The sequence below is a fragment of the Microchirus variegatus genome (assembly GCF_963457635.1).
Source record: "Microchirus variegatus genome assembly, chromosome: 14".
Lineage (NCBI taxonomy): Eukaryota > Metazoa > Chordata > Actinopteri > Pleuronectiformes > Soleidae > Microchirus > Microchirus variegatus.
The window spans coordinates 21,873,195-21,898,299 of NC_139815.1; the positions used below are offsets into that span (position 1 = coordinate 21,873,195).

General features: G+C 41.5%; 1 protein-coding gene across 1 annotated transcript in view; it reads left to right on the plus strand.

Moving 5' to 3' along the window:
• The window catches only part of adamtsl3 (ADAMTS-like 3), a 177,100-nt gene that overhangs the window by 98,194 nt on the left and 53,801 nt on the right, over positions 1-25,105 (plus strand). The window contains exons 5-7 of the mRNA XM_083901045.1: positions 3,221-3,266; positions 4,394-4,630; positions 17,447-17,573. Of these exons, the coding sequence (XP_083757171.1) occupies positions 3,221-3,266; positions 4,394-4,630; positions 17,447-17,573 (410 nt within the window). The remainder of the gene's footprint in view (positions 1-3,220; positions 3,267-4,393; positions 4,631-17,446; positions 17,574-25,105) is intronic.

Here is a 25,105-nt window from a genome sequence, read left to right on the forward strand (position 1 = left end):
CGTTCTGTAGCCTTCCTGCAAACACATTTGTCTCCATTATGACAACTGTGTTGACAGCATTTCAGCCGCCTCGCCGTTCTCAGCCATTACGCTACGGAAATTTCTCTCTCTCTCTCCGGGAATCAAGTGCATGACCAGAGATAATGAAATCAAATGAAATCTAATTTTATCTGTATTGTGTCAAATCACAACATATGTTACCTTAAGGCATGTTGCGTAGTGATGCGGAGACGTTACAGTATAAGAAGAAGAAAAACCCAACAAAGTCAAACCATCAGTCATGACCACAGATAAAGTTAATACACTAAACAGAGCTAAGGCTTGTTGTGTTCCCAAAAAAAGACATAATAGAGGTGAAAATACCCTGCTCAGAGTGGCCAATGTACTTATCTGGTGTTAGTTTTATGGTTGTGTTCTTATATTTGGGCCAGTCTTGCACTGTATTTGTTTGACTGTAAGCAGGCCACAGTTTTCTTGAAGTTAAACCTCTGGTTAAAAGGTTTGTTCAGGTATTTTGAAGTGTGTTTGTATGAAGTATTGATTGTGCTGTGCAGGTTCCCTATGAGAGAAGCAGCTTGAGACACAAACTCTCACTGGAAACATGGCTGAACACAAGAAAATACGTTTTTTTGGCTACATAACAAAATGTATATACATTTTATATCAGCTTAAGTCTATACTAATTTAACAGTATGTTTGCTGCTTTATGTTGCCTTTCAACTGCCTTTTCCAACTGGAAAGGCAAGTTTTGTGAACCATCTACTCCCTGCAGCAAAGTCCATAGAAAAAACAACACATTTCAAAGAGTTGTTCATATCTTTAAGGGTTTAGGAGTCATAATACCTTTATTTATAACCTGCGGGGAAATTGGACTTCAAGGCAACAAGTGAGTGAATTAATAATTAAAATGTACTAATTAGTACAGACAAACATATGACTTTCTCATGCAGCGAGAAGAGGCTATTAATACACACATCAAACACTTACCGCATGCTCTTGCTTATTATGTCCAGAGGTCAGTGTGTGTGTGTGTGTGTGCATGCGCGTGTGTGTCTCAGCCTTGCAGTTAATTAGCACAGAGACGCATAGACAAACCCAGTGGACTCGCTCCTCTGCTCTCCTGAACTGTCTTGAATGACGAGAGAGTGAATCTCCCAGAGAAATCAGGAGCCCGATCATTTCCAGATGCTGAGAGCTGTGATCAGGGTTACTGAGACACACACACACACACACACACACACACACACACACACACACACACACACACACACACACACACACACACACACACACACACACACACACACACACACGCGGATTCACACAGCTGTCCTTTTTAAGGACTCGCATTGACTTCCGTTCATTGGGACAGCCTAAACAAAGCATTAACTCAAACTTTAACCATAACAAGTTAATCTCCAACCCAAACCTTAATCTAGCCACAAATCAAATCTTAGCTCTAAACGTAATCGGTTCCTCAGAAATTAGGTTCTGCCTCATCAGGACCAGGTTTTGGTCTGCATGAGGACTCCTGGTCCTGACAAGGTCAATGTCTGTGCCAGAAAAGAACAAATACAAGTACGTCACACACACACATAAGAAGTTGGTGTTTCTTTTGGAGACAGATTCGTCTTTGCTTCCTCTGGTTGCCAGACTGTGTCTCTCTCGCCCTTTAAAGGCCTTTGAACATCAGTGGTGACGCAAGTAAGTGGCTCAAAGTTGTGAATACAGGAGCATTTCTGCACTCCGTCACAATTACTGTAAGAACTTCTATAATCAACGGCGATAAAAGACATTTTGAACATGTGGATGGTGATGGTTACCACTTCATCTCATAAGTATGTGGCTTGTGTGATGAAGAGAAGAGAAAGCATTAGGGTAAACGCACTACATTATAGCAGCTGTGCATAAAAAACAAACTTTAAAAAAAGTTCACAGTATTCCTCTGACATTGCTGTGATTTTTCCCCCCTTTTTACATTATGTGTGTGGAAAAGCCATCGACAGCCCGACACCGTTATCTTGTCAGTGTTGTGAGCTTAGTGGAAGACTGATGGCCAACGCTGCAGACATTCCCAGACCCTGAAAACAGAGTTCACCCACACACAGATGCACAAACCGATGCACACCCACACACAAACAGTAATTCATGCATTTCAATGGAAAAATACTGTACTACTAAATGGACCATTAATATGGAGCCTGCTGTCTGGGCCTGGATTTACTTGGAACTTGTCTGAATGGCAGCGTCGTTCTCAGCTCCGTATCTGCTTTTACACTGGCACAAATGAGCTGCTACCAGTTTAGTCTAATGTTATTGTAAGCCTGCAGGGGGAAATGTGCACTTTATGGCAGTTAACACACACCGAGCGATTGGGTGTTGTTATTATTGCTAACAAGGTGGAACGGGTTTTACCAGCGTGTCTGTGCTGTCATGGGGAAACAAACGCTCTGCCGTGGCACATTTCACACAGAGCGCGGGTCCATTCTGACAATGTGTGTGTGTGAGTGAGTGTGTGTGAGAGAGACCATGCGCATGTTTCTTTGGGTTCAGTTTTACTTGACATTTCGGGCTCTGCCAGCTGGAGCTCGGTTAAGGTGCTGAGATAGCCGCTGGCTGGGTTCTGCGTGTGTGAAGTCATCTGTCACATTTACTTAACACTTAAAGAATTTACCTGCAGTTTGCGTCCGAGTGAAAAAGGTGGAAAAAAAAAAAAAAGAGGGAGAAGGAAAGTGGGAAAAACCTGCCTTGTCATGCATCTTCTTTCTAACTTATTGACATTTTTCGCAACACGTTATGGGGCATAATGTGAAAAAGCGTCACATCATTGAGTTTAATAAATCATCATTACAGATTACGGTTATATTGCTCTTCTGATGTAGAGGTTTGTGTAACTTTGCTCGCTACATTCTTCGGGGGAGAAGCTTCTGTGAAGTAAAGCTTCATTTATTGTATAGGAACTACCATTTTACATGTAGCTCACCCATCGCCTTCTCGAGAACGCAGCTCAAACAAAGTTGCCCCACCAGCATCATCATCATCCAAACACATGAGGAAATATCTATTTCTGTCTCATATTTTCAGTCAAATTGTACTAAAAATGTACTAAGGCTGCTCAGATGTCGCGATCATTTCACATTGTTCAAACACTATAATCACCTGTTGGTTTTCATTTGTGCTCCAGCGTTTTTCTGTTTAAATCTTTGACCTTGATTTGCAGGAGCTGCGATGGAAAAAACATCCGCTACCGAACCTGCAGCAATACAGTGAGTCTGCTCTTTATTACTCATTTGTTAATATTAGCTGCTCTATGATTTTGAGAGTGTATGTGTAGGTTATACCGTATATGCTCGTGCTCTAAAGCTCATGGAGCAGGTGTTATTAATTTGTGTAGCAGCAGAAATACCAGGCACATGGTTATTGGGGGTTGGACTTGATTGACGTGATTGTGTTTTTGTGCATAACATGAAATTCACAGTTCAAAACATGGTTGCCAAAGTTTCTGGAGCACAGAAACATGGAGCTGTATTTATGACAGTGGTACCCATACTGGTTAACAGATGGAGATTCAAAATAAAAGTGTGTGTGCAGCATCAGAGAAATATTACATGTGGGGGTGACAACAAGGTAAAAGTACCTAAATATAAAACTTCCTCTCCAATTTCAGCCATTTATATTTGAATGCCTCTCCACTGCAGTCCCTCAGTTTTCTTTTCCTCTGGTTAAGACATTTTTGAGAGGGGTAGAGAGGCCTTTAGTCTTTGGTAACATTTTTAATTTCTGTCACATACTACACTCTACTCTCATCCTCTGACCCAAAGCCCCTGTGCATAGTCTACTGATAACTCTTGTGTCAAAGTGCTATAAACTGTATTAATGAGTGAAACAATCGACCCAAAGCTCAGAGTTGAACAGCTGCAGGCATCTGCTTTGGAGCATCTGGTTGAGATGGCTCCTCTACGCCTTTTTCGGGCATATCCTTCCAGGAGGAAGACCTCTGGGCTGACCCAGGACACGCTGGAGGGATTATATCTCTCGGCTGGGCTGGGAACGCATTGGGATCCCTCTGGAAGGAGCTGGCGGAAGTTGTTGGAGAGTGGGCGGTTTGGGCTTCCTTGCTAAATGTGCGGCTCCCGTGAGAAGACGATGACGACAGACCAAAACACTAAACTGAAACATAAAGAGTTTATAGACAGCAGAAAAATATTTGTAGTATATATAAAAATTAATCAACCCAAAAACCAGTGAAGGAAGTATTTCAAATTAACATGTTTCCTTAATTGCTGATGACACATCAGGGTCATTTTCTGAGTAAATATAATACATTTCTTACCTATAGTCTCTTTGAATGCCATTGTAATTATGTTTACTGACTCGTTGTTCTTTCCTTTAGGATTGCCCTGCAGAGTCGGGCGATTTCCGGGCCCAGCAGTGTTCAGCCCACAATGATATCAAGTACCAGGGTGTCACCTATGAGTGGGTCCCCGCACCTTACAACCCCTTGGCTCCCTGTGCCCTGCAGTGCCAGGCGAACGGGAGAAGCCTCACCGTGGAGCTCGCCCCTAAGGTGCTCGATGGGACGCGATGCCGAGCAGATGCCTTTGACATGTGCATCAACGGAGTCTGTCAGGTAAGAAGGGTTATGTTTTATCTCTTTACAGGATTTATTTCTTCTTTATCAATGACGGTGATGACATTGGTGGTGTGTTCTGCAACGCTGCAGCTGGACTCGTTTTCAAAGAGACATCAAAAGAAGCTGAATCTTTTAGCCGACACAGCAAAAAACCAACACATCCAGAATGGGATACTGACAGTCGGGATGTCTGATGAAAGTGCTCAGAGACTTAATGAAGAGAGGATGAGGAGAAGAAAACAGCAGGAGTTAAGCCCAATTTATACTTCTGCGTAAAGTGCTCTGCGTAGGCTACACAGAGTCCTCTGCGTCGAAGCAGAACCTGTCGAAGAGCCTCTGCGTCGTCTCCGGGTGCACGGAATATTTTTTAAGTGTCCGTCACTCCGTCAAGGGACAACGGAGATGGCAAGAGCTGCGATTGGTCCTCAGGACAGGCCGAGCGAAGCTGCTCTGTGCCGGCTCACAGTGAGCACCGAGCGTCCACAGAAGGCGGAGCTAAACACCGCCGACTTCGTCGCTGCCGAACTATAAATACGTCATATCTTAACACACACAGCACATGTTTAGACTCTAAATGGCCAATTTCTCGCCTCAAATTATCTTAAAACTGCGTTCCGGGACACAGAAAAGTGACAAACAGCCGCTGTTTCGACAAAAACAGTCTTTCTCCCTCGGACGCCATTGCTCACTGTAGCCAAATGCAGAACAACCTTGCGCAGCGACCCCTACTGATCGGGCGCGAAATTGCAGCGCCTATCCGTCACCACGACGCAGAAGTATAAAGGCTTGAGTGGTCTACGTGGTGACGCAGACGGATAACGCATTACGCAGTCGGAGAAGTATAATGTGGCCTTTAGAGAGGGTGCTCATTTTTTTACTGAGGGACAATAAAGAAACACACATAGTCAGAAAGTTGCAGTAGATTTCAAAAATAATCCTCAGGAATCTTGTGGTCAGGACAAAGATAAGTGTCAATTTTACCGTACACTTAGAGTCAGAGGTAAGAGATCTCTGGTCTCTGACCCAAAGGCCCTGGGAAAATTCTCTGAATAATTTTGGTGTGTTCTTGGACAATAATATAGGGAGCTGGCAGGAGATGTCCTGGAAACTTCTCCTGCCTTGGCTTCCTCTTAAAAAAAACCTGCATGGAAACACAGACATTTCGGAAATCTTGATTAAGGTGGAAAAGTTGTGTTGACAAAGAGTGCAATGGAAAGAGATTCAAATAAAGGACGATTCACAGTGATGTCACTGAAACGTCACTCCAGCTCCTGCATTTTTACTGCGCTGGAAAAGTGGCGCAAATGAGATGAAGTATGTGTGTGGACTGGCATTGTTCGACTCGACGACGATGGATGGAAAAACGGCAACAAAACGACGATTATTAACGGCGCTTGTTGCTGTTCATTAAGAATGCTGTTTTGTTGCTGTTTTCCATGCAGCTACAATCACTGTTAATTGAAGTCATTATTGTTTTGTGTGGTGACCTGGACTTAAAATTACGAGATCCACCTACTGCCAAGCTCAATGAAGGAACATTATTAACTCAACAGTGGTGGGTGGAAAAAACACAGAAATGGGCATGAATTAAAAAAACAACAACATTTTTGATACATTATATTGTATAATTGTGCAAATGTTACCGTCATTGTTTTTGGGGCAGTTGTTGTCCATACTGTGTATGGAATAAACACTGATAAGCCGCTTTATTAGGCACACAGAAGATTGACTAAAGACAGAGGAGTTTATTTTTCTGCTGCTGTAGCCCATCTGCTTCAAGGTTTGATGTGTTGTGTGTTCAGAGATGGTCTCCTATGCACCTTGGTTGTAGCGAAATGGTTATTTGAGTTACTGTTGCCTTGCTATTATTTCAAACCACTCTGGTCAGTCTCCTCTGACCTCTGGCATCAACATGGCATTTTTCCCAGAGAACTGCCCCAAACTGGATATTTTCTCTTGTTTCTAAAATACTCAGACCAGACCAGACTGTCTGGCACCAATAACAATGCCACATTCGCAGTCTCTTAAATCACCTTTCATACCCACTCTGATGTGCAGTCTAAACTTTCTTTGAACTTTTTGCATACATTTGTGTTCTCATCCACGCGGTTTTCGGGAACAAGTGCATGAATGCTAATGCTCTGGCCTTTGTGCCTGGCCTATACTTTACTTTGTTGCCAGATTCTGTCAGTTTGCCTTCAGCTCTGATGCATCACTGTTCCAAAGATTAAAGCGGAACTAGACCGGAAGTTCCTATTATCGCTGTTTTTTTGGTGTGTATCTGCGTCATTACCTTGTTTATGAAGCCTGACGGTTCGAAACAAACAGTTCAGCCATTGCTGAGAACGTTGTGTTTTATTGTAATCTCGGGGCTCAACGAGATCACTGAAAATCCCGTAATAGTTACGTAAGCAGCGGTTCTCCTGAACAACCGATCGTCCTGCTCCGGGCGGTAGTCCGGGAACATCCGGTTACGTACATTGAACCGCAGAAGAAATATAACGTCCGTTGTGGAGGTGTTTCACGAGCAACAGTGTCTTCTGACTCTGGGTCTGACTCCGGTTTAAAGTCATAAAAGGGACTGCGGCGGGGAGTCGTGACGAAGCTATTTTTAAACACTGTTAAAACAATGTTTTGATAATGAGGAGCAGTGCATCCACTGCTCCAGAGGGGGGCGCTGCGCTTCTGAGAACGGATGTGCTGGATAGTACTGGCCAATCACAAGACTCTGTCTTCTGGGGGTGAAAGTTCACTCTGAAATCTCGCAGCAGAAAAACACAGTCAGAAAATAGGATTTATATCGGCTAGTTTACAGCAACTAGGAGGTTTTGACCATAAAAACAAGTTAATATATGTAAGTAGACCTCCATAACTAACATTTATGTGCAACAGGACCACTCTATGTGAGCTTTAATTTCTCCTTCGCTGTGCAGCCAACACTGTTGTCCCACGTACAGTAATGGGGCCATGATGAACTGACAGCGCAAGATGGAACATAAAATCTCAGGTCCCTGCAGTGTCTTAATCATGTCAGTGACGCTATATTTAGCAACACTTTGTTTTAGACACCCTGAGTGGCATTGACAGTGGACCACTCCCCTTCACTCGCTGCTGCTTGATCAGAAACTCGGTCACACCTGACAGACCCATTCTCATGCAAGTATTTATATATGCTCTTTGGCATATGTAAATATCGGGGATGTAACAGAAAGTGGCACTGCAGTACAAACCTATTAGGAGACAGTTCTCATCCAACTGTCAAGTGAAGGCTGTTGTTTTTCCGTCAGCTCAAGTTGAAGTGAAAAACAATAATTGATGAGTTTTGAAAAGCTTTTGTTGAAAAGATTTGTTGCTGCTGTCAATTTGACCATATTTTACGCTGTGTGAAGACTATTCACACTCGAGTATGTGGCTGACAGCTGTCTCAGGATGAGACATTTTTTTTAAAAGTGTTTTGTCTTTGTCTGTTTTCGATTGATATTGCACCAATCAGGATGATACACATTGGTAACTGAATGTCACTTCAAAGTTTTATGCTTGATTGAGGTGGAAAAGTTCAGGTATCAATAAAAGGTAAATGTGAATAAGTGCAATGGAAACATTAAAAAAAAAAAAAAAAACTGACTGCAATGTCTCTGTGGACACAACATTCCTCGACTTAGTGCAAGAAAAATATTTTCCTACAATAATAGATGGGAAGCAAGTTTTATGGAGCTAATCTTTATGAAGGACCTGCTAATTTATTTTACAGCAGTCGATGGAAACACACACACATAAATGCACATTTGCTTTTATTAAATAAAAGAAGAAATCTGTTAAAAGTTGGAAAACATTTTTTTCCTTGTTATAACATTGTGGTCCTGTATATTATTTATTTCCAGATACAAATCTGCTGATGCAGTTCTGCTGCAGCTAATCATCTTCTATCTTCCTCCTGCACTTGTCCTTCCCCTTCCCTGATCTCTCTCCTCAGCCGCTTCTTTACATTCCTCCTTGTTTACTGACTTAAAATGTCTCTCTTTCTCCTTAAGGATAGCCTTTTACGTCAGAATTAATCCAGGGTTTGTTGTTAGAGGAACACTGTGCAGTCCTGGTGGGTGCAGTGTTCGAAGGTTTAAGTCGTCCGTAATTGTGTGCGTCAGACTGTCGATGTCCTCTCTGTGACTTTCACAGAGTTCTTCTTACACAGAGGACTTTAAACAGTCCGTTAGATTGCTCCTCAGGCAGCATGGCTGTGTAGCAGCAGCAGCAAAAAAACTGAGTTTTCAGTGTTGTTAAAACTCCTTTGGATCGGCTCATTTGCTGAGCAACGATAGGGGAGTTCAAATTACAAATTGTTGGCAGGGCGCGACCGGTGTTTGTGGAGAGTAGGGGCCGTCAGTTAAGAAGTAATAAATCCCTTTTATAGTGCTTGAATCAGCATCATCCAAACAGTGGTGTTTTGGTGATCTGCAATAGTGAGCAGCATTTTGAGCAGGCAAAGAAAATCAGGAGGTAAAAAGATGGATGTTGTTATTCAAGAAAAGAAGAATGTGATTAATCTTATCATTTTTGAGGGTACTGTTCTTCACTCAGAGGCCTTCATGGGATACTTGACATTCTGAGTCAGGGAGTATCAAAGATGACCACCACACTGCTTTAAATAGCAACGGTATGGGAGATGTCTGGAGAGGTGCTATCTTCTTAATGTGTGATGATTCATGGATTGATATATAAAGACATAAGAGCAAATAATTATATCCAGAGTTTTTATTTCATACAATCATGATATAAGGGGCGTGTGCCTGTTGGAAGAAGTGGCCAACGCAGAAGCTGAGAAAGTCTCCAAAGATCAATGGCATGTTGAAGATCCTTTTTCCAGATTTTCTTCACGCTGCAAAACTTAGAGTTTTGATTAAGAATGGATTCTTACCTGTGATTTTTTTTCATCACGCAGATGTTCATCTGCATCATCCTGTTCCCTCTCAATGACAAAATTGCTGGAGAGCGACATAATTATGTCAGTTATGAATCTGGTGTGCTTCATCATCAACATTTTCAGCGCCATCAATTTCCATTCCCTTCAAAATCCACTGTGAAAGTCAATCTCTTCGAGTTCTTCACTGCCATCATTGTCTTCATTGTCATCTGTGTTATTCCCTTCTTGGAATAAAAGGCTTGCCTCGTGATACGAGCTCTCACTCCAGATTTCATCATCTTCATTGGTGCGGACTGCAGTTCCCTCCGACATGATTACCATCAGTGCTGCCTCTGAAGTAGTGTAAATGATCTCGTTGTCACCCTGCTTAATGACCCGATACAGGGCTTTTCTTTGTTGTTTGTCCTGCAGGGCAGCGGTGCTGCTCTCCTCCTTACGCTGCGGCGCACAGTGGCATAAACACGCGTCTATGCATTCCATGCTTTTACCAGCCAGCGCAATCATGGCATTAAGGGTTTCGTAAGTGATGCAGTCGCACTCGTAAGACCTGCCTCCCAAATGCCTGGTGTTGGAGTCCATTTTTTTGGCTATGGCGTAGTTTACTCTCGCTGCTACCTCTTTAGCAACCAACCGGTTGAATTGGTTGAAGCTCTCACATTGAAACCATCTCTTCTTCATGAAGTGGCAGAAACACCACGCGACGACACTCCTCATCTTATTCAGAATGTAGCCCTCGTCTATACCGAAGAAACACTGGGCACTCTCTACAAGCGAGTTTATCCGCGGGTGTTTTATGACCCACTCCGCGACGACGGGATGTAGGCATATGGTGATGTACTGAATGAGCTCACGGATTACGGCTTTGCATAAACACATTAAAATGTGTTTATCGGCCACACGCGTGATGGAGTCATTGGGAATGAGTTTGTCGAGGTATTGGCGGAACACGACCCGGGGAATTTTCGTTGGGAAGTTTACATGAGCAATCAATTTGAGTTCTGATGGGTCCATTGGTTGTTGACTTTGGATTGGTTTCCTGTCGAGGCGTGTTTGGATTTGTACTCTGAAGGATCTAGATGCGTCGATGGTGTTTTGCTGCATACGTAATGTTGCTTTACTGCCTTCTTCTTCTGCATTACTGCTGAGTTAGTAGTGGTGTTGCCATATTACTGCCCCGATGGTCATGGTATGTGAAAGTTCTGCCTGTCATCCCGATTCAAGTCAAATGGCTTTGATGTCTACGTAGTGTGACGTCACCATCTTCTTCTTGTTCTCCTTAAATGGTGTGTTTCCTTCGAGTGGAATGGTTTGGTATGTATTGTTTTGCGTTTCCATTAGGAATAGTACCAAAATAAATGGCCCCAAACTGTTCCATTTTTTTGGTACCCTTTCCTTGAGATACCAGAGTTGTGGTATGGGTGGAGCTAGACCAACAGCAGTCGACTGATTGGGCGACAGAAAAGTGTCACTCGCTTGCGGTCGGTGTTTCTTCAATGCCTGCATTCTGCTCTCATACAAAGCTTCACGTCAAACAGCCACAAACCAAGCAGTCCCTTGTGTCCTCGTGTTGTTATTGTTGCTATAATATCTATAATGTATATAGAGAAGGCAGCAATGCAACAATTTGGATGCCACCTGCTGTCAAACCCAAAGGAGAACAATAATAATGAGATATTTAAAACAAAAAAATATATTGATTGAATAAAAGGTAGACTGTACAGTACACCAAATGGTATATGAGAGCACTGTTACTGCACAGCGTTGTCTCTTCATTGATTGTTAGTCTACATTCTTCACATTAGAATAATCAGATCAATCAGATCTCATTATACAAACTCTTTAAAACCCAATGTTTATTCCATTGCCCAACACTTGCAGCATTTTCATGTATTCACACATTGGGGTGCTCCAAAAATCGAGCCGTTGTGGTGTGTTCCATTTACATCAGAGGTCAGAAGTCAGAACTCGGAGTGATGTCACCATCAAGTTGACCGTATTCCACTTGAGGAAGCGGAAAGGGAGAGGTTTGTGGAGGGTTGTGCCTCAAACTAAGTGGATCACTAGCCTACTTTGTTAAATTCAGTTTGGCCAAATAGTGTGAATGATGAGTTGGCATTCACCGTATTCACAGTATCGATAATGAATGCATTTACATGGCTGCCTTTGATCTACAGGAGTGCAGACCAAAAAGACAAATAGAGTCTTAGTTTTAGTATATTCTGCTTCATTTGGTTTATTGGTGTGAGTTAACATTTCTTCATTTTAAGATGAAAATGCTAAACGATGTGACTTCTTGTTGAATCTTCCGCCTTCTGTTTGGACTCGCGTGTCTTTCACCTCCATGTGAATGAAGCTTCCTGTGCTGTTTTGACTGTTACATCCGTAGTGTGGTTGCTGTTGGAAACCAGGACTTCTCAAGATAAAAACTGATGTTCTGATCAACTCTGGCGGTAGATTCTCGTGCCATCAAATGTTTTCCATTGGTGGAGTTATCTCAATAGTCTCAGTCTGATGTGGCATTATCTCAATAGTCTCAGTCTGATGTGGCGTTCTCTCAATAGTTTCGTTCTGATGTGGAGTTATCTCAATCGTCTCAGTCTGATGTGGAGTTATCTCAATCGTCTCAGTCTGATGTTCGTCCTCCACCCGAGAAGGAAACCGGTCCACAATCTCATCCAGAGCTCCAGGGAGAAGTGGTCTGGCTAAAGTCGTGGGAATATAAGCGTTAAATGCCTCCCAGGTTGAGACGGGCTTGTAGCCCATAAGCTTGTCGTACTGAGGAATCTGAAGCCTGAAGAAAGGAATACGTGTATTGACAGTCAAATCAATAGGGGCCACTGGCAGCATGACCAAATTACTGAGAGACAGTGGGTCATCATCCTCAGAAAAATCAGGAAAAGAAAACTGAAAGACTTTATCTGGCGAGATTGTCACATCGCTAGTCTTCTTTTCCACTTTGGGATGGTTCTTTGACAGCGTCTTCAAACATGCCAGTCTCCTGTTTGCACGACATCGGATCACTGTCTTGCGCGCCGCCTGCCGGAACAGTCCTAAGACTCTTTGTCTTAGCTCCAGATTAAAAGAGCAGTAAAACTGGAAGGATGGGACTCCTTGTGGAGCATATCCAGCTTCATGCAACAGTCGCCAGGAGGAGAGTTTTGGTTGCCCAGCGACAAAGACTTGTTTCTTTATTTCTTCCTGTTCCTGCACGTACTCGCGCAGCATGGTTTCCCTCTTCTCTAGTACCTCCCCCCTGTCTTGCTCTGACACAGGGTTCTTACCCAGTTGAACCTTTAAGGGTTTGGCTTGTGCCTCAATGTAGTTTTGAACTTTCTTTTTGAAAAGGGTCTCCTTTATCTTCCTGTTTTGCTGGTCAGTCATACTACCACGCTGCATGGCTTCTTTCAGAGCCTTGAAGCTGAGTTTTTTGCTCTCTCGGATAAACATCTTTGCGACCCCTGCATGGGTGGAGACGTCCACTAGCTTCAGTCCGCTCTGATTGTCCATTGTCTGTGATTTGCCGGTGTCCTTTGTTGACCTGTGCATGGTATCGCTAAACGTCTAAAGAAGTAGAATCAAGCACTGAGGTGATTGCGGAGGAGTCGGGGTTCACTATCGTCCGAGGCAAATTGTCAGATAGTAATGGAACATTGTGTTCCATTACTGCCTTATTCTGGATTTAATCAGCGACTCCTCTTTGTCCGTAAGGCAACTTGTCAGATCAAAGGATGAGTGTAATAATGTTTCCCTCAGTGAAAAAGGAATGGACACAAATCAAAGTCAGCATCAGGCTGAAAGTGATGTCACACGGTGATGTTATCACTGCAGCAGGAGTTAACACCGCCAGAGACAATTTAATAACAAGTCAGCATGTTGTCATGACTTGGAATAGAACCTGTCTATTCTAGAACATCACTTATTAGTCCCTCAAATAGTAAATTGTCTGTGTTAGAGCAGAGGAATAATAATATATGTAATAGTATGCAGTTTATCATAATTATTGCTGAGTGTGTGTGTGTGCTGGATGATCAGCCTCCCATTGTAGGAAAGGTCAATGTTTTTTAAGATTAAGCATATGGATAAAACAGTTTCCACTTCCCATAGTTCCTGTTTGTTGACTGATTCTACAACATAACAGTATATACCACTGCGCTGTGTGTTTACAAGAGGATCTGCAGTGTAGGGTGAGGTATTTTCATGGGTGAAAAGTTGAAAGGGTCGTATTTTTTGTCATTTCACTGTTTTCACATCAACATTACTCTGGCTATGAGGAAGCCGAGTGCAGTGATAAAGACCCAGTCGGTTCTCTTTCATGACATACGCAGCTGGTTTTACAGTAGTTCCTGAAAGCAGCGGACCTCATCGGAGAGCTTCGTCTGAGAATGTAAAAGCCACCCCGTTTGCCTTTTTTTTTTTTATACCAGTGATGCTGATACTCAGTGGTGTGCGGTGACTTTTACATAGAAAAAACCCAAGGTTAGATGTTTTTAATTCCACACATGTCTACACACATGTAAAATTATGACGAGCACCTTGCTCTTTAGCATAAACTGTGTATGAAAATATGGATGTAGTCCCAGGGTCCAGAAAGTGAAGCCAGAAACCTGTATTCTCTTGAATGACCACCAGGAGAAAACCCCCATTGGTTTGTGTGCATGTTTGTGAGAATGTGAACTTTTTAAAAAACAATATGGTGCTGGTCGAAATATTAAACTCGAGGCTTTACAGTTGAAGGTGGCTCCATTTAATGGCCACCTTTGTTGAAAATATATGTATACGTGTTTTTCTCCCTGATGATTATTAACCAGAATGACTGCTTGGTGCATTTTTCCACTCCAAGAAAAAAACGAAAATCAACCTCCAGCAAACGTTCCTGGACATTCACGACATTGGAATTTTCTTTTCTGTAAGGCTGTGCTTTTGCTGGCTTTCTCATGCTTCAAACTTTTGTTATTCTATCAGCCTTTAAAAAATCCACTATTGGTCAACCTTTTGTCTGGAGTCTGTCCAAAAGGTTTTCTTTCCCCCACTGGAAGACAAGACCCACACTTTGTCAACGTGACACTTTCACATTCGTGAAAATGATGGAAACGATGAGCAGCATGTGGAGAAAACACCCTACCCGGGGCTATAAATTACAAAATGAATTCTACTGGACGAATGAAGTATGGAAGAGAATATTGTTCTGAGACGTAAGAAGAAGCATTGTTTTCACTTTGGTGTCAGTGTAACTGATGTCTTCTTTTAGCTTTAACTAAGCTTGCCTTGCTTTCTCGCTCTGGTTTCTCTGTCCCTCACATCATTATTGTCACCACGACACTTTCAGGAATGCCTTGTGGAATAAAGCTGTAGAAAATGGATGGATGGTGAACGTCTTCAAAATCATGACCCTATAGGAATCTACTTTTGCGATAATAGTCGGCATCACTCTGAACAAGGATCCACTGAAAGTATTTGCAAACCTCTTAAGGAATAATTTTAATGAATTTTTGAAATTGAGGAAATGATCCATTTGCCCTGATGCACTTTGACAGTGAGGTGACTTTATTCAAAAAAAACCAAAAAGTATCTTGAAATGACTTGACGTTTGCTATAATAATAGTCAGTGTCACCCTGAACAAGGATCCATTGAAAATATTAGCAAAGCTCTTAAGGGATAATTTTAATGAATTTTTGTAATTGAGGAAATGATCCATTTGCCCTGATGCACTTTGACAGTGAGGTGACTTTATTCCAAAAAACAAAAAGTATCTTGAAATGACTTGACGTTTGCTATAATAAAAGTCAGTGTCACCCTGAACAAGGATCCATTGAAAATATTAGCAAAGCTCTTAAGGAATCATTTTAATGAATTTTTGAAATAGAGATTGTCAATTTACCATTGCATTGAAAGGAAATCAACTCTGTGCGAATGGAAGGCTGATTATTATGAAACTTCAATTTTAGGTTAGTTGTTTGCTGTAGCATAACAAATGGTGCTCATTTCCTGCCAGCTTATAAAAGTTACCCTTCTCACACTTTCAGTTTCAGTTGCTTTGCCACCATTTTCCACTCAAATAGAACTTGGTGACAGGATTTACCTGAGTGAAAAGCTATTTCTGGACAACCCCGGGCTACTCAGGCTTCTACCGTTGCACCATCAAACCTAACAACTATAGGCACTCACAGGTTGTTTGCTGCAATATTGGGGGAGAGATGATGGGTGTGTGCTCCACCCTGACATGCTGAGAGGGACCTGGGCATGGCAGGGATGAAATGGCATCATCTGTAATGGAGGTGATGGGCTTCTGTGGTACTGTAGCAGGACGTTTTCACTGACGGATTGAGGCCAATTCTTCTTCTAATGCGTGTGCATGTATTAATAATAGACCCAGAGTGCAGACACAGAAATCCAGCTGTGCACACGTGGAAGAGAAAACAGACACAATTGCTGAGGAAAGTGAGAGGGGAGAGCTACACTGTGCAGCGTTGTGTATCCGTATGTATGTGTCACTTTGTTTTTTGCAGCCTGTCACAATACTCCGGTCCAACAAGCCTCAGGAGATCTACACGAGTCTGTGTGTGTGTTTGTGGGAGAGCAGTCGCAAATGAAATCAAACTCTGTGACAGTGTATGTTTTTGTAAAAGAAATTGTGGGAGAAAAAGCTTAAGGCCAAGTTTGACATCTGTCTGAACAAAGTTGGACTGATGTGATTTTAAAATTGAATAGAATAAAAGTGGAATAATATTTATGACAATAATCAAGGGACAATATTTTAAAAGAAATTACAAATTGACAACATCATTCTGTGTGTGTTCCTGTTTTTATAAAAGTTGTGCATGTGTTGAGGCCTGAAGGTAAAAAAAATAATCCTCTACAGTCTTTTCTATTTTTTGCTCATAACAGTAGGGACATTTACAAAATATTCAAGCAAGGGGTGGCACCGGGTTTGAGTATGCAGGAGGCAGAGTACATGCTCCATATAAACTTTCTTATTGGACTCTTCCTGAAATTTAACTAAGGAGCTCTCAGGAAAATGCAACATTTGCATTCTCACATACTCGCCCTGTGGACACTTTTGGGAAAAAGTCCCGATTGCAGTGCTTGTTTGAAATGGAGTGTCGACCCAAGCTTGTTAGGATCCACTGATTTGACAGAACTTGGTGGGTTGGGCCAAATTCAGTATAATATATATATATTTTTAAATGTATTCAAGTCCGAACTCATTCACTCTGCAATGCAACATAATGTATATTGTGACATAATGTTTAGGCTTATATTCATCAGTCAAAATCTGGGTATTTTGCAAAGGTCTAACCTGACTTTGTGTCATATTGTATATTCCTGACATAAATATGTATTTTTAAGGCTTTGCTTGATCTGAAATATCATTAAAATGAAGCAATAATGTGTGGTTAATAAGTGGGGTTCCTATCAGTATGTGACAATTCTAGTTTGATACGACTTAATATAAATAGCTGTTTATTTCGATTATTATTTTCCAGCAAGAAACTGATGAGATAACCTGCTAATGACATTTGAGTGTTTTGAAGCTTTATTGAGTTTGAAAATAAATATGCAGCTCTTATATTTCTGTCCGTGAGTTGCCTGTGTTGGGTTTATTTAGTCTCAAAATTCATGGATGTATAAATAATACTCATGGTAATGATAATACATTTTATTTATAAGTGCCTTTAAAAGCACCCAAGGATGCGTTACAGAAAATAGTAAAGATAATAAAAACAATAAAACAACAATAAAACAGAGAAAAAGATAAAATGGGACAAAGTAAAATCGAACAGTGTTTATTTTTAATAAAGCGGTTAATAGTGCTTGTGCTGCAGACCTTTGGAAGCGGGGGCAGTCGCTGGTATTTCAAATAAACATAACGTGTGTGTTTGTGATGTGTGTGCAGGACGTGGGCTGTGATCGACAGCTGGCCAGCGGCGCCAAGGAGGACAACTGTGGCGTCTGCGCCGGTGACGGCTCCACGTGTCGGCTCGTGCGAGGACAGAGTCTGCCTCACCTGACACCAGAACAACGTAGGTATCTGACCATGGGAGTCGTAGTGACCAGTCTTGTATAAAGTACCTAAAAGGGATACTTGAGTAAAAAGTACAGTAGGTTATACCAGAAAGTTACTTTGGTAGAAGTTGAAGTCACTTTTTATGATATTACTTTCGTAAATGTCTTAAAGTTTATGACATTTCCTGTACGTTTTAGAAGTAATAGTATGAAAAAAGTGAGGAGTTAGGATTGAGCCATAGTGGTAAGGTGAGTTGTCTTTCAATTGGGAAGTTATGGGTTCAATTCTTAGCCCTGCTCATGTATATGTGTCCTTGAGCAAGACACTTAACCCCATGTTGCAGCTTGTGAGCTAGAAAAGCATATATAAATACAGACCGTTACCAAGTCCTCTTTATCTTCAGATTGTATTTGGTAGTAATGAATAACAAAGATAGTTAGAGGTAGTAAAATGAAAAGCACTAGGAGAGCGCAGACCTCCGCCAAGGCAGCTCAGTGCCTACAAAATACCATAAAAATAGTGCTAGCATCTACAGATCACGGCCAAAATTTAATCACTTGTTCCTGGTCCCATTGCGGGACATTTCCTGAACATTTCGTTCAAATCCGTCTTTGACTTTTCGAGTTATGCTGCTAACAGACAGCCAGACAGACAAACGAACTCTGGTGAAAACATATACCTCCTTGGTGGAGGTCAATAAAGTAAAAAGTACAGATATGTGAATTTTGTACTTTTAAGTACCGTGACAAAGTATTCATACTTTAAAACACTGGTAGTGACGTTGTTCCCTCTTGTGTGTCCAACTCATGTACATGTCTTCATCCACTCCCTGAGCAAGAGCTAATCTGTGAGCTCTCTCTTCGAGATCCTTTTTAGAAAATAATATTGCTTCAGCCCCCAGACCAAAACATGTGCTCCGTTCCTGTCCATCCAGCCGTCCTCCCAGTCAGACCCTGTGGGACGTGTATAACAAAGCTGGATGTGTGTGTTTGTCTGCTGGGACTCGAGCCTCTCACCTGTCTTGGCTGCGTGTCAGTCATCGAGTTGGACCGAGGCCTTCAGGAACCATCTCCACTGTTGGCCCGCTCTCCTCTCGTTGACTCCAACGCTCGTTTATCAAGGCCGGACTATTTAACTGCCATCTGTTTACAACCCGCTCACGAGCAGATGGAGGCGCGCCATTCGCACATCAGTTGTGTTTTCTTCTGCAAGACTTTACGATGGTTTAACACCGAGCGCTTCAATTAACAGCAGAGTTTTGGCCAATCTAGGTGTTTCCACTACTGACTTTTTTTCTTCCTAATGTTTGTTGTTGCTTGTTAATTACATGAAACATTTGTGCATTTAAGGACAGGCGCAAAACAGCCATGATTATTTCACATTTTTACCAGATTCGAAAGCACGGTTGCTGGGTTTGTGGAATATGAATACACTTTTACACACAGATATTTAATGTTCACCACTCTGCGCACACAGATGCACATCTTTAAAAAACATTCATAAAATGAGCATCACATGAGCAACAAAAGAACCACAACTGCCTCAACCGCACACATTTTATGACCGTATTAAAGTAGCATAACTGTAGTCTACACGAGGTTACATAAAAACCTTTTTACTATAGTTTTTCTCAAGAGTACGCTGCAAAATATTTCACTGTATATTGACAGTTGATTTTGTATTTTTACAGGTTGCTATATCGCTTTATAGTAAATTACTGTTAACTGGCAGTGATATTTCAATATGTTTTACATATAAATACAGTATTTTATAGTATTCTCACAGTAGTCTAGCTGTAATTAGCTGTGTTACTGTAGTTTAACAGTAATTTAGCAGCATTTTCATTTGTAAATACAATTGATAACTAATATCACACTTATCAGGTAGAGGAGCCACAACAATAGTAATTCCACAGTAAAACACACAAAATACTGTGTTATATTGTGATTTGTCACAGTTAAAACCTGGAAATAATGTACAGTTTATGTCAGGGACATGATAAGAATGTTTAACCTTATTTCTAAACCTGATTTGCAAACACACATTGGTACAAGGCAGATACTGGGTGAGCTCTGTCTTCAGGACACTCATTTTGCATCCCTTCATTGGCAGCTGATTTATTCTGGACTTTCTTTTTGCCTATCACAGCTAAGTCTTCTGCCTCAGGCGAAGGATATATGAGCCCCTCCAACATTCTTAGAAATTAAATTTGACCCCCTATGAGTAGCATCTGTGGCAGGTTTTCTTGATCTCGGCTTCCTCTTGGCTTCCAGCCTTCCTCTCCATGGGGACGCAGTCTCTACATGTTGAATTTTTTTTTCTTATCTTATACCCCACTATCTGCAGGATTATTGCTGCTGCAGTGGGTTCTTGGTTCTTATGGTTTTGCAGATGAAGCTAAAAGGGACAGTGACTTGATCAGTTTAAAGTTTACTTCTGATAAAACTTTTGTCTGAGTTAAGTGTGGCCACAGTTTTTTCTTCATCAGCACGGTGCATGCAGATGTCACATCAGGTGATAAGGTATCGTAAAGTTCTCGTTTCCTCAGTATTGTCAGTTAGTTGACCGATAGTCCACCTTTGATCAGATTTCAAGAAATAACTTGAAACACTTTAATGTAAATGCACATATCCACACTGTGTCCTGAAAGTCTGAGAATCTCTGGATCCAAGTCTCTTCAATGGAAAATGAATAAATGAATGTGTCAGTTGTGTACATATTGCCGTGGCTTTTAATATTAACAGTATTTAGGGAAAGGCCATACATTTTACAGCATAAGATATTATATCAGTGGTATACATTTGAATTTGCAATATTTATTTAAGCATGAGACAAAGACATAATGTTAAGCAAACAGGGTTAGGGTTGTAGTTATGAAAACATTGGAGCGAGGTTGTATGAGGTACACGCCATTTTTCTTCGCATTTTCTGTCCCCTCTGGCAACCATGTTTACAGTAAGAGCAAACCTGGAAAACATGGACCTACTCCTTTAAGATGACCTGCACAAGCTCTCAGGTAACATAAAAACATGGAAGGACCTCTCTGGAGTCGATGCAAGTGGTTTGTTCATCCTTAGTTGCAGAGGAAGCATGGCTGTGCACCTGCTATCTATGCAGATACAAAATATGAACAACACTTTGTTGATTTTCATGAGAAGCAACTAAACACATAATCACAAACATCATATTCCATTTCCATCAATTATATCATCTAAATCCTTCACACCGTACCATTAAAGTTTCATCTTTAATGTCCTAGAAGAGGAGATCCTGCCGTTTACCCTTTAATGACGAGTGATTAAAGGCTTTATTTACCATTGCACAAACACAGAGTACCACCTTTGTTCCCGTTCATTCTTTATTCATGACTCTACCGTTCAGTGATTGCATCTGGAATATGAATTGGCTGCAGTATTCGGTGAAACCAGATTCAAGTGGACTCACAAAATTAGCTCGTAGCTGTTTATTTGGGTTTCGTTTCACTAATATTTTTAAATATTTGGCTTTGTGTATAATCTCTATTTTGGAACAGAGAAAAAAAAATGCTAATGACTGCAGCTGAATTTCTTTCATTGCTACCATAAATTCGGGACACTGCAGATGCGGTTTTCCAAACATAATTATGCTACTGTATGTCAGGGGCAAAGCCCCATGGCTGGCAGCCACAGATGCTTAATTGTTTCAGCTCAGTACTCGTCCTTTGCTGGAAGAAAATACCTTAGTGCGAATGGAATTGACTCTCCATTTGTCTCTGAAGGTCCCACATCATTACCACATCTCCTCACTTAACCACAGAGGGAGAGGTGCTTCTTCTGTGGAAAGTCGGGGAGGAATCTTGCAGGCTTGAGAGAAACAGCAGTAAATACTTTTAATAGTTCAGCTCTGTGCTGTCTGTGTGTGCTCCGAGCACGACCCTAAGAGAGTCTCATGATTGACTAGTGAGTCGAGCTCGCCGACGTCTCGCAAGCACACGTGGATGTTACTCGGGGTCTGCGGAGTTGATCAGTGCTGCTGTGCAGTTGTAAAGCAGGCAGATTTAAGGAGTGCACTGACTGGACGTGTGGTGGTCGCCATTAGTCAGTGCTTTCAAAAACAGCGAGAGGCCTTTACCATAAACGGGGAGCACAGCGGTGGCGACTGCTCGAAGACAGCAAGGGAAGCTCAGCTTCCTCTAAAATGTCGTCAAGTATGTACTGTGTTGTATTTACACGGAAGACGGATCACTTCACCCCACGTGGTGGGAGTGAAGTGTTGTTTTTAGTGTCTCTATGTGTCTGTTTGTTTGTGCTTCCACACTTGCACTTGCCAAAATGACCAACAGAGGCCGCCAGAGGCTTGTTGCGTTAATGGGGTGAAGTCTGCCTTCTCTGATTGCCGTGTTTCCACTGCGGTGACCTCGGCAGTGATTGGACAAATGCGCCAAAGACTTCACTTCCACGGAAGCTCAGCTTCTCTGGCACGGATGTGGACGCTGGGCTTCTGCATGATGATTGGAGGAACTGTCTGAAAGGAACTGTCTGAAAATCCCATCATACAGTATGTATGATGGGATGGGAACTGTCTGAAAGTGATGTCAAGCTTCGATTGATTTGAATCTTCGATTGACATCACTAGTGTAGTAGTATCATTAATAATATTATTAATATCTATATTATTATAATCATTATTAAAAATGGGAGGGGCAAATGACCATTTGTTCCAAAGGTGACCAATGAGTGAGGGGTTTGCTGTCCAATCACAGAGGATTTTACTGTGGAACTGTGTGTGCTTTCATCCAATGGTTGTTTGTGTCAGTCAGCGCTGGTCTGACGATCGCTACATTGATATGCTAATTTGAGCCGTTAGCACCTAGCGGGGGTTCGCGAGCGGGCGGCCCCCGCACCCGCTCCCCCGCGGCTTCCCCCCGCGACCCCCCCCCGTTCGTTATCATCAGTGATCGGGCATTATCTGGAACAGGCGAACGCCGCGGAGAACGGCTAATAACGCCGGAGAATCACGGGCGTTCGCTGGCGTTACCTGGCGTGGGCGGCGCGGATAATCTGGGTTTTCATGCAGTGACTGCAGAAACATACACAGATGTTGAAAAGTTTATTGTTTGCTCAGTATCTCCTGTGTGCCATGATGTAAAAATAACAGATTTTCCCCACGGAATTTGGTGGGAGCGAGAGACTTGCAAAGCCAAACCAATTTGTCATGAGACTCGAGGTGCTTTTCAATTATACAATTCGAGCACCACTTGGTTTGGTATCAGACACATCATTTTCCATTACTATAGTACCACTATAACATTGGACAGGGTCGTCATAGCACAGCTGCACGAAACTGCCGTGGTGTCATTTTATACACGACACAAACTAGTGACTAGAAAAGCATTCTGTGTACTGAATCATGAGAATCGGTCAATTAAAAACATTAGTTCAGTACCAAAAACACCCAACTCCTCTGCTAAATATTGAGATTTTAGAAATGTCCTTGCTAAATGTTGGCGATTAAAGCATGATTTCAGGATTAAAAAAAATTTTTTTTAAAGCTAATCTACAGTTCAGCATTGTTCGGTTTGATTCTCGTGTCGCTCATGACTGTGTTACGATTCTCTCAGTCAGTCTGTCGACGTCACATTTTAGTATCGGCTCAGCTCGCTTACAACCTTCTGCCAGAGCAGGTGCTAAAAAAGCACCAGGAACTATTCCTAATGGAGAACTTCTATTTAAGATATTTCACACTTACGCTGGTGTAGCTTGTTAGCCTGCTTTTTCCACTGGCAGCCGTGTCAGCACTGACTATGTGTCACTATCAGATACAACCACACAAAGAAATTCTACATCACAATCAGAATCAGAATACTTTTATTATCACAAAGGAAATTGTTTTTGAAAAGTAGAAGACTGGACAGGAGCGGCTGTAAAAGGCTGCAGGCGCACTCAAAATAGTTTTAATTTTTTTTAACTATCATTACTTGTTTTCCTCTGCCACATTTGGTGAACCCCAGACATGGTCTGAAAGCTGACGTAGTGTTTTCACATTAGCAGCTTTATTCTTGAAGACACGGTACACGCCAGGTCATTATTCTTTCATCTCCCTTCACACTCAGACTCCTTATTATTTTCTTCACCCTCTAATTTTACACTCTCGATCGCACTGACAAGATTTAAAGTGAAAGTCAACTGGCAGCACCGCACTGTTCACCGATAAAATTGTCTGTTACAATAAAAGCCGTGTGGAGGAATTGCATGGGACGTCCGCCAGCTGAAAGCCATGAAGAGAAACAGATTCAAATGCAACAGTGTGATTGGATTTCTAATTATCCTGAGAAAAAGTTTTATCCATGTGCACATACTGTATGATGGGATTTAAAGAACTATCATATGTAGGTCCCAGGATCATTGGGGGGAAAAAGTTGATTGATTCAAATACTCACATATTGCGATTGCAGTGATCCGTCCTGAGCTCCACTAATCTGATGAGGACCTGAAATCAGGTTTGTTGTCGGATTCTCTTTTAGACTCCCCTCTTATTGTTTTCTTTGCAGCATAGGCAGTTTTTATCCGTGTCAGAGCAGCAATCATTCCACTGAGGGGACGTGCACACAGGGTGGTTGGAATAGATTGGACAAAGTTTCCCCTCGTGCTACAGATTTAGCTGCGAGGCTGCAAATAGATCACTTCAGATACAGTACATTATGCTACGGCTGTAGCTCAACGGTGACATTCAGTTGTTACGCCGCCCTTGTCACATAACACAAAGCTTGTTGTTAGCATTTGACTGTCATTCATATTTAAGCTGGCAGAGCATACAATCGGTCTCCGTGTCAAAAAATGTACCAACCTTTTTAGTCGAGTGTAAACTGAGGTTTATGGAGTTAGATTTGTGTCTTTATTATTCAATCAAAAAAAAGTTTGCTTCAATCAAAAAAATATTTTCAATCAAAAAAACCTTCACTTCAATCAAAAAAACCTTTTTAATCAAAGAAAAAAATTGTTTGAATGCAAAAATATATTTGAGACTCAAAAAAATGCATTTGAACACTGTTTTTCTTTGATTGAAAAGGTTTTTTTTGAGTGAAGTGATCTTTTTGTGTTTGGGCCACATTATGGGTAGGACATTTGTGTCTTTATAACTCAATCAAAGAAGAAGTTGCTTCAAACAAAAAAAAATATTTTCAATAAAAAATATCACTTCAATCAAAAAAATCATTTTCAATCAAAGAAAAAAATAGTTTGAATGCAAAAAATATTTGAGACTCAAAAAATTTCATTTGAACATTTTTTTTCTTTGATTGAAAAGGTTTTTTTTGATTGAAGCAAACTTTTTTTTGATTGAATAATAAAGACACAAATCTAACTCCATAGAGGTTGCTCATGTTTATACGGTAATGAATTGTACTATACTGTATATAGCAGTATGATGGTCATATACGTTTCTGAATAGGAGAGAACATAGACACACAATACCTAATTTGTTTTACTTGTCAAAATGGGCCTTAGAATGTTTGTTGAATTCTGATGTTTTTGATTCTCTTCTGCAGAAGTTTCTTCTGATATACAACCT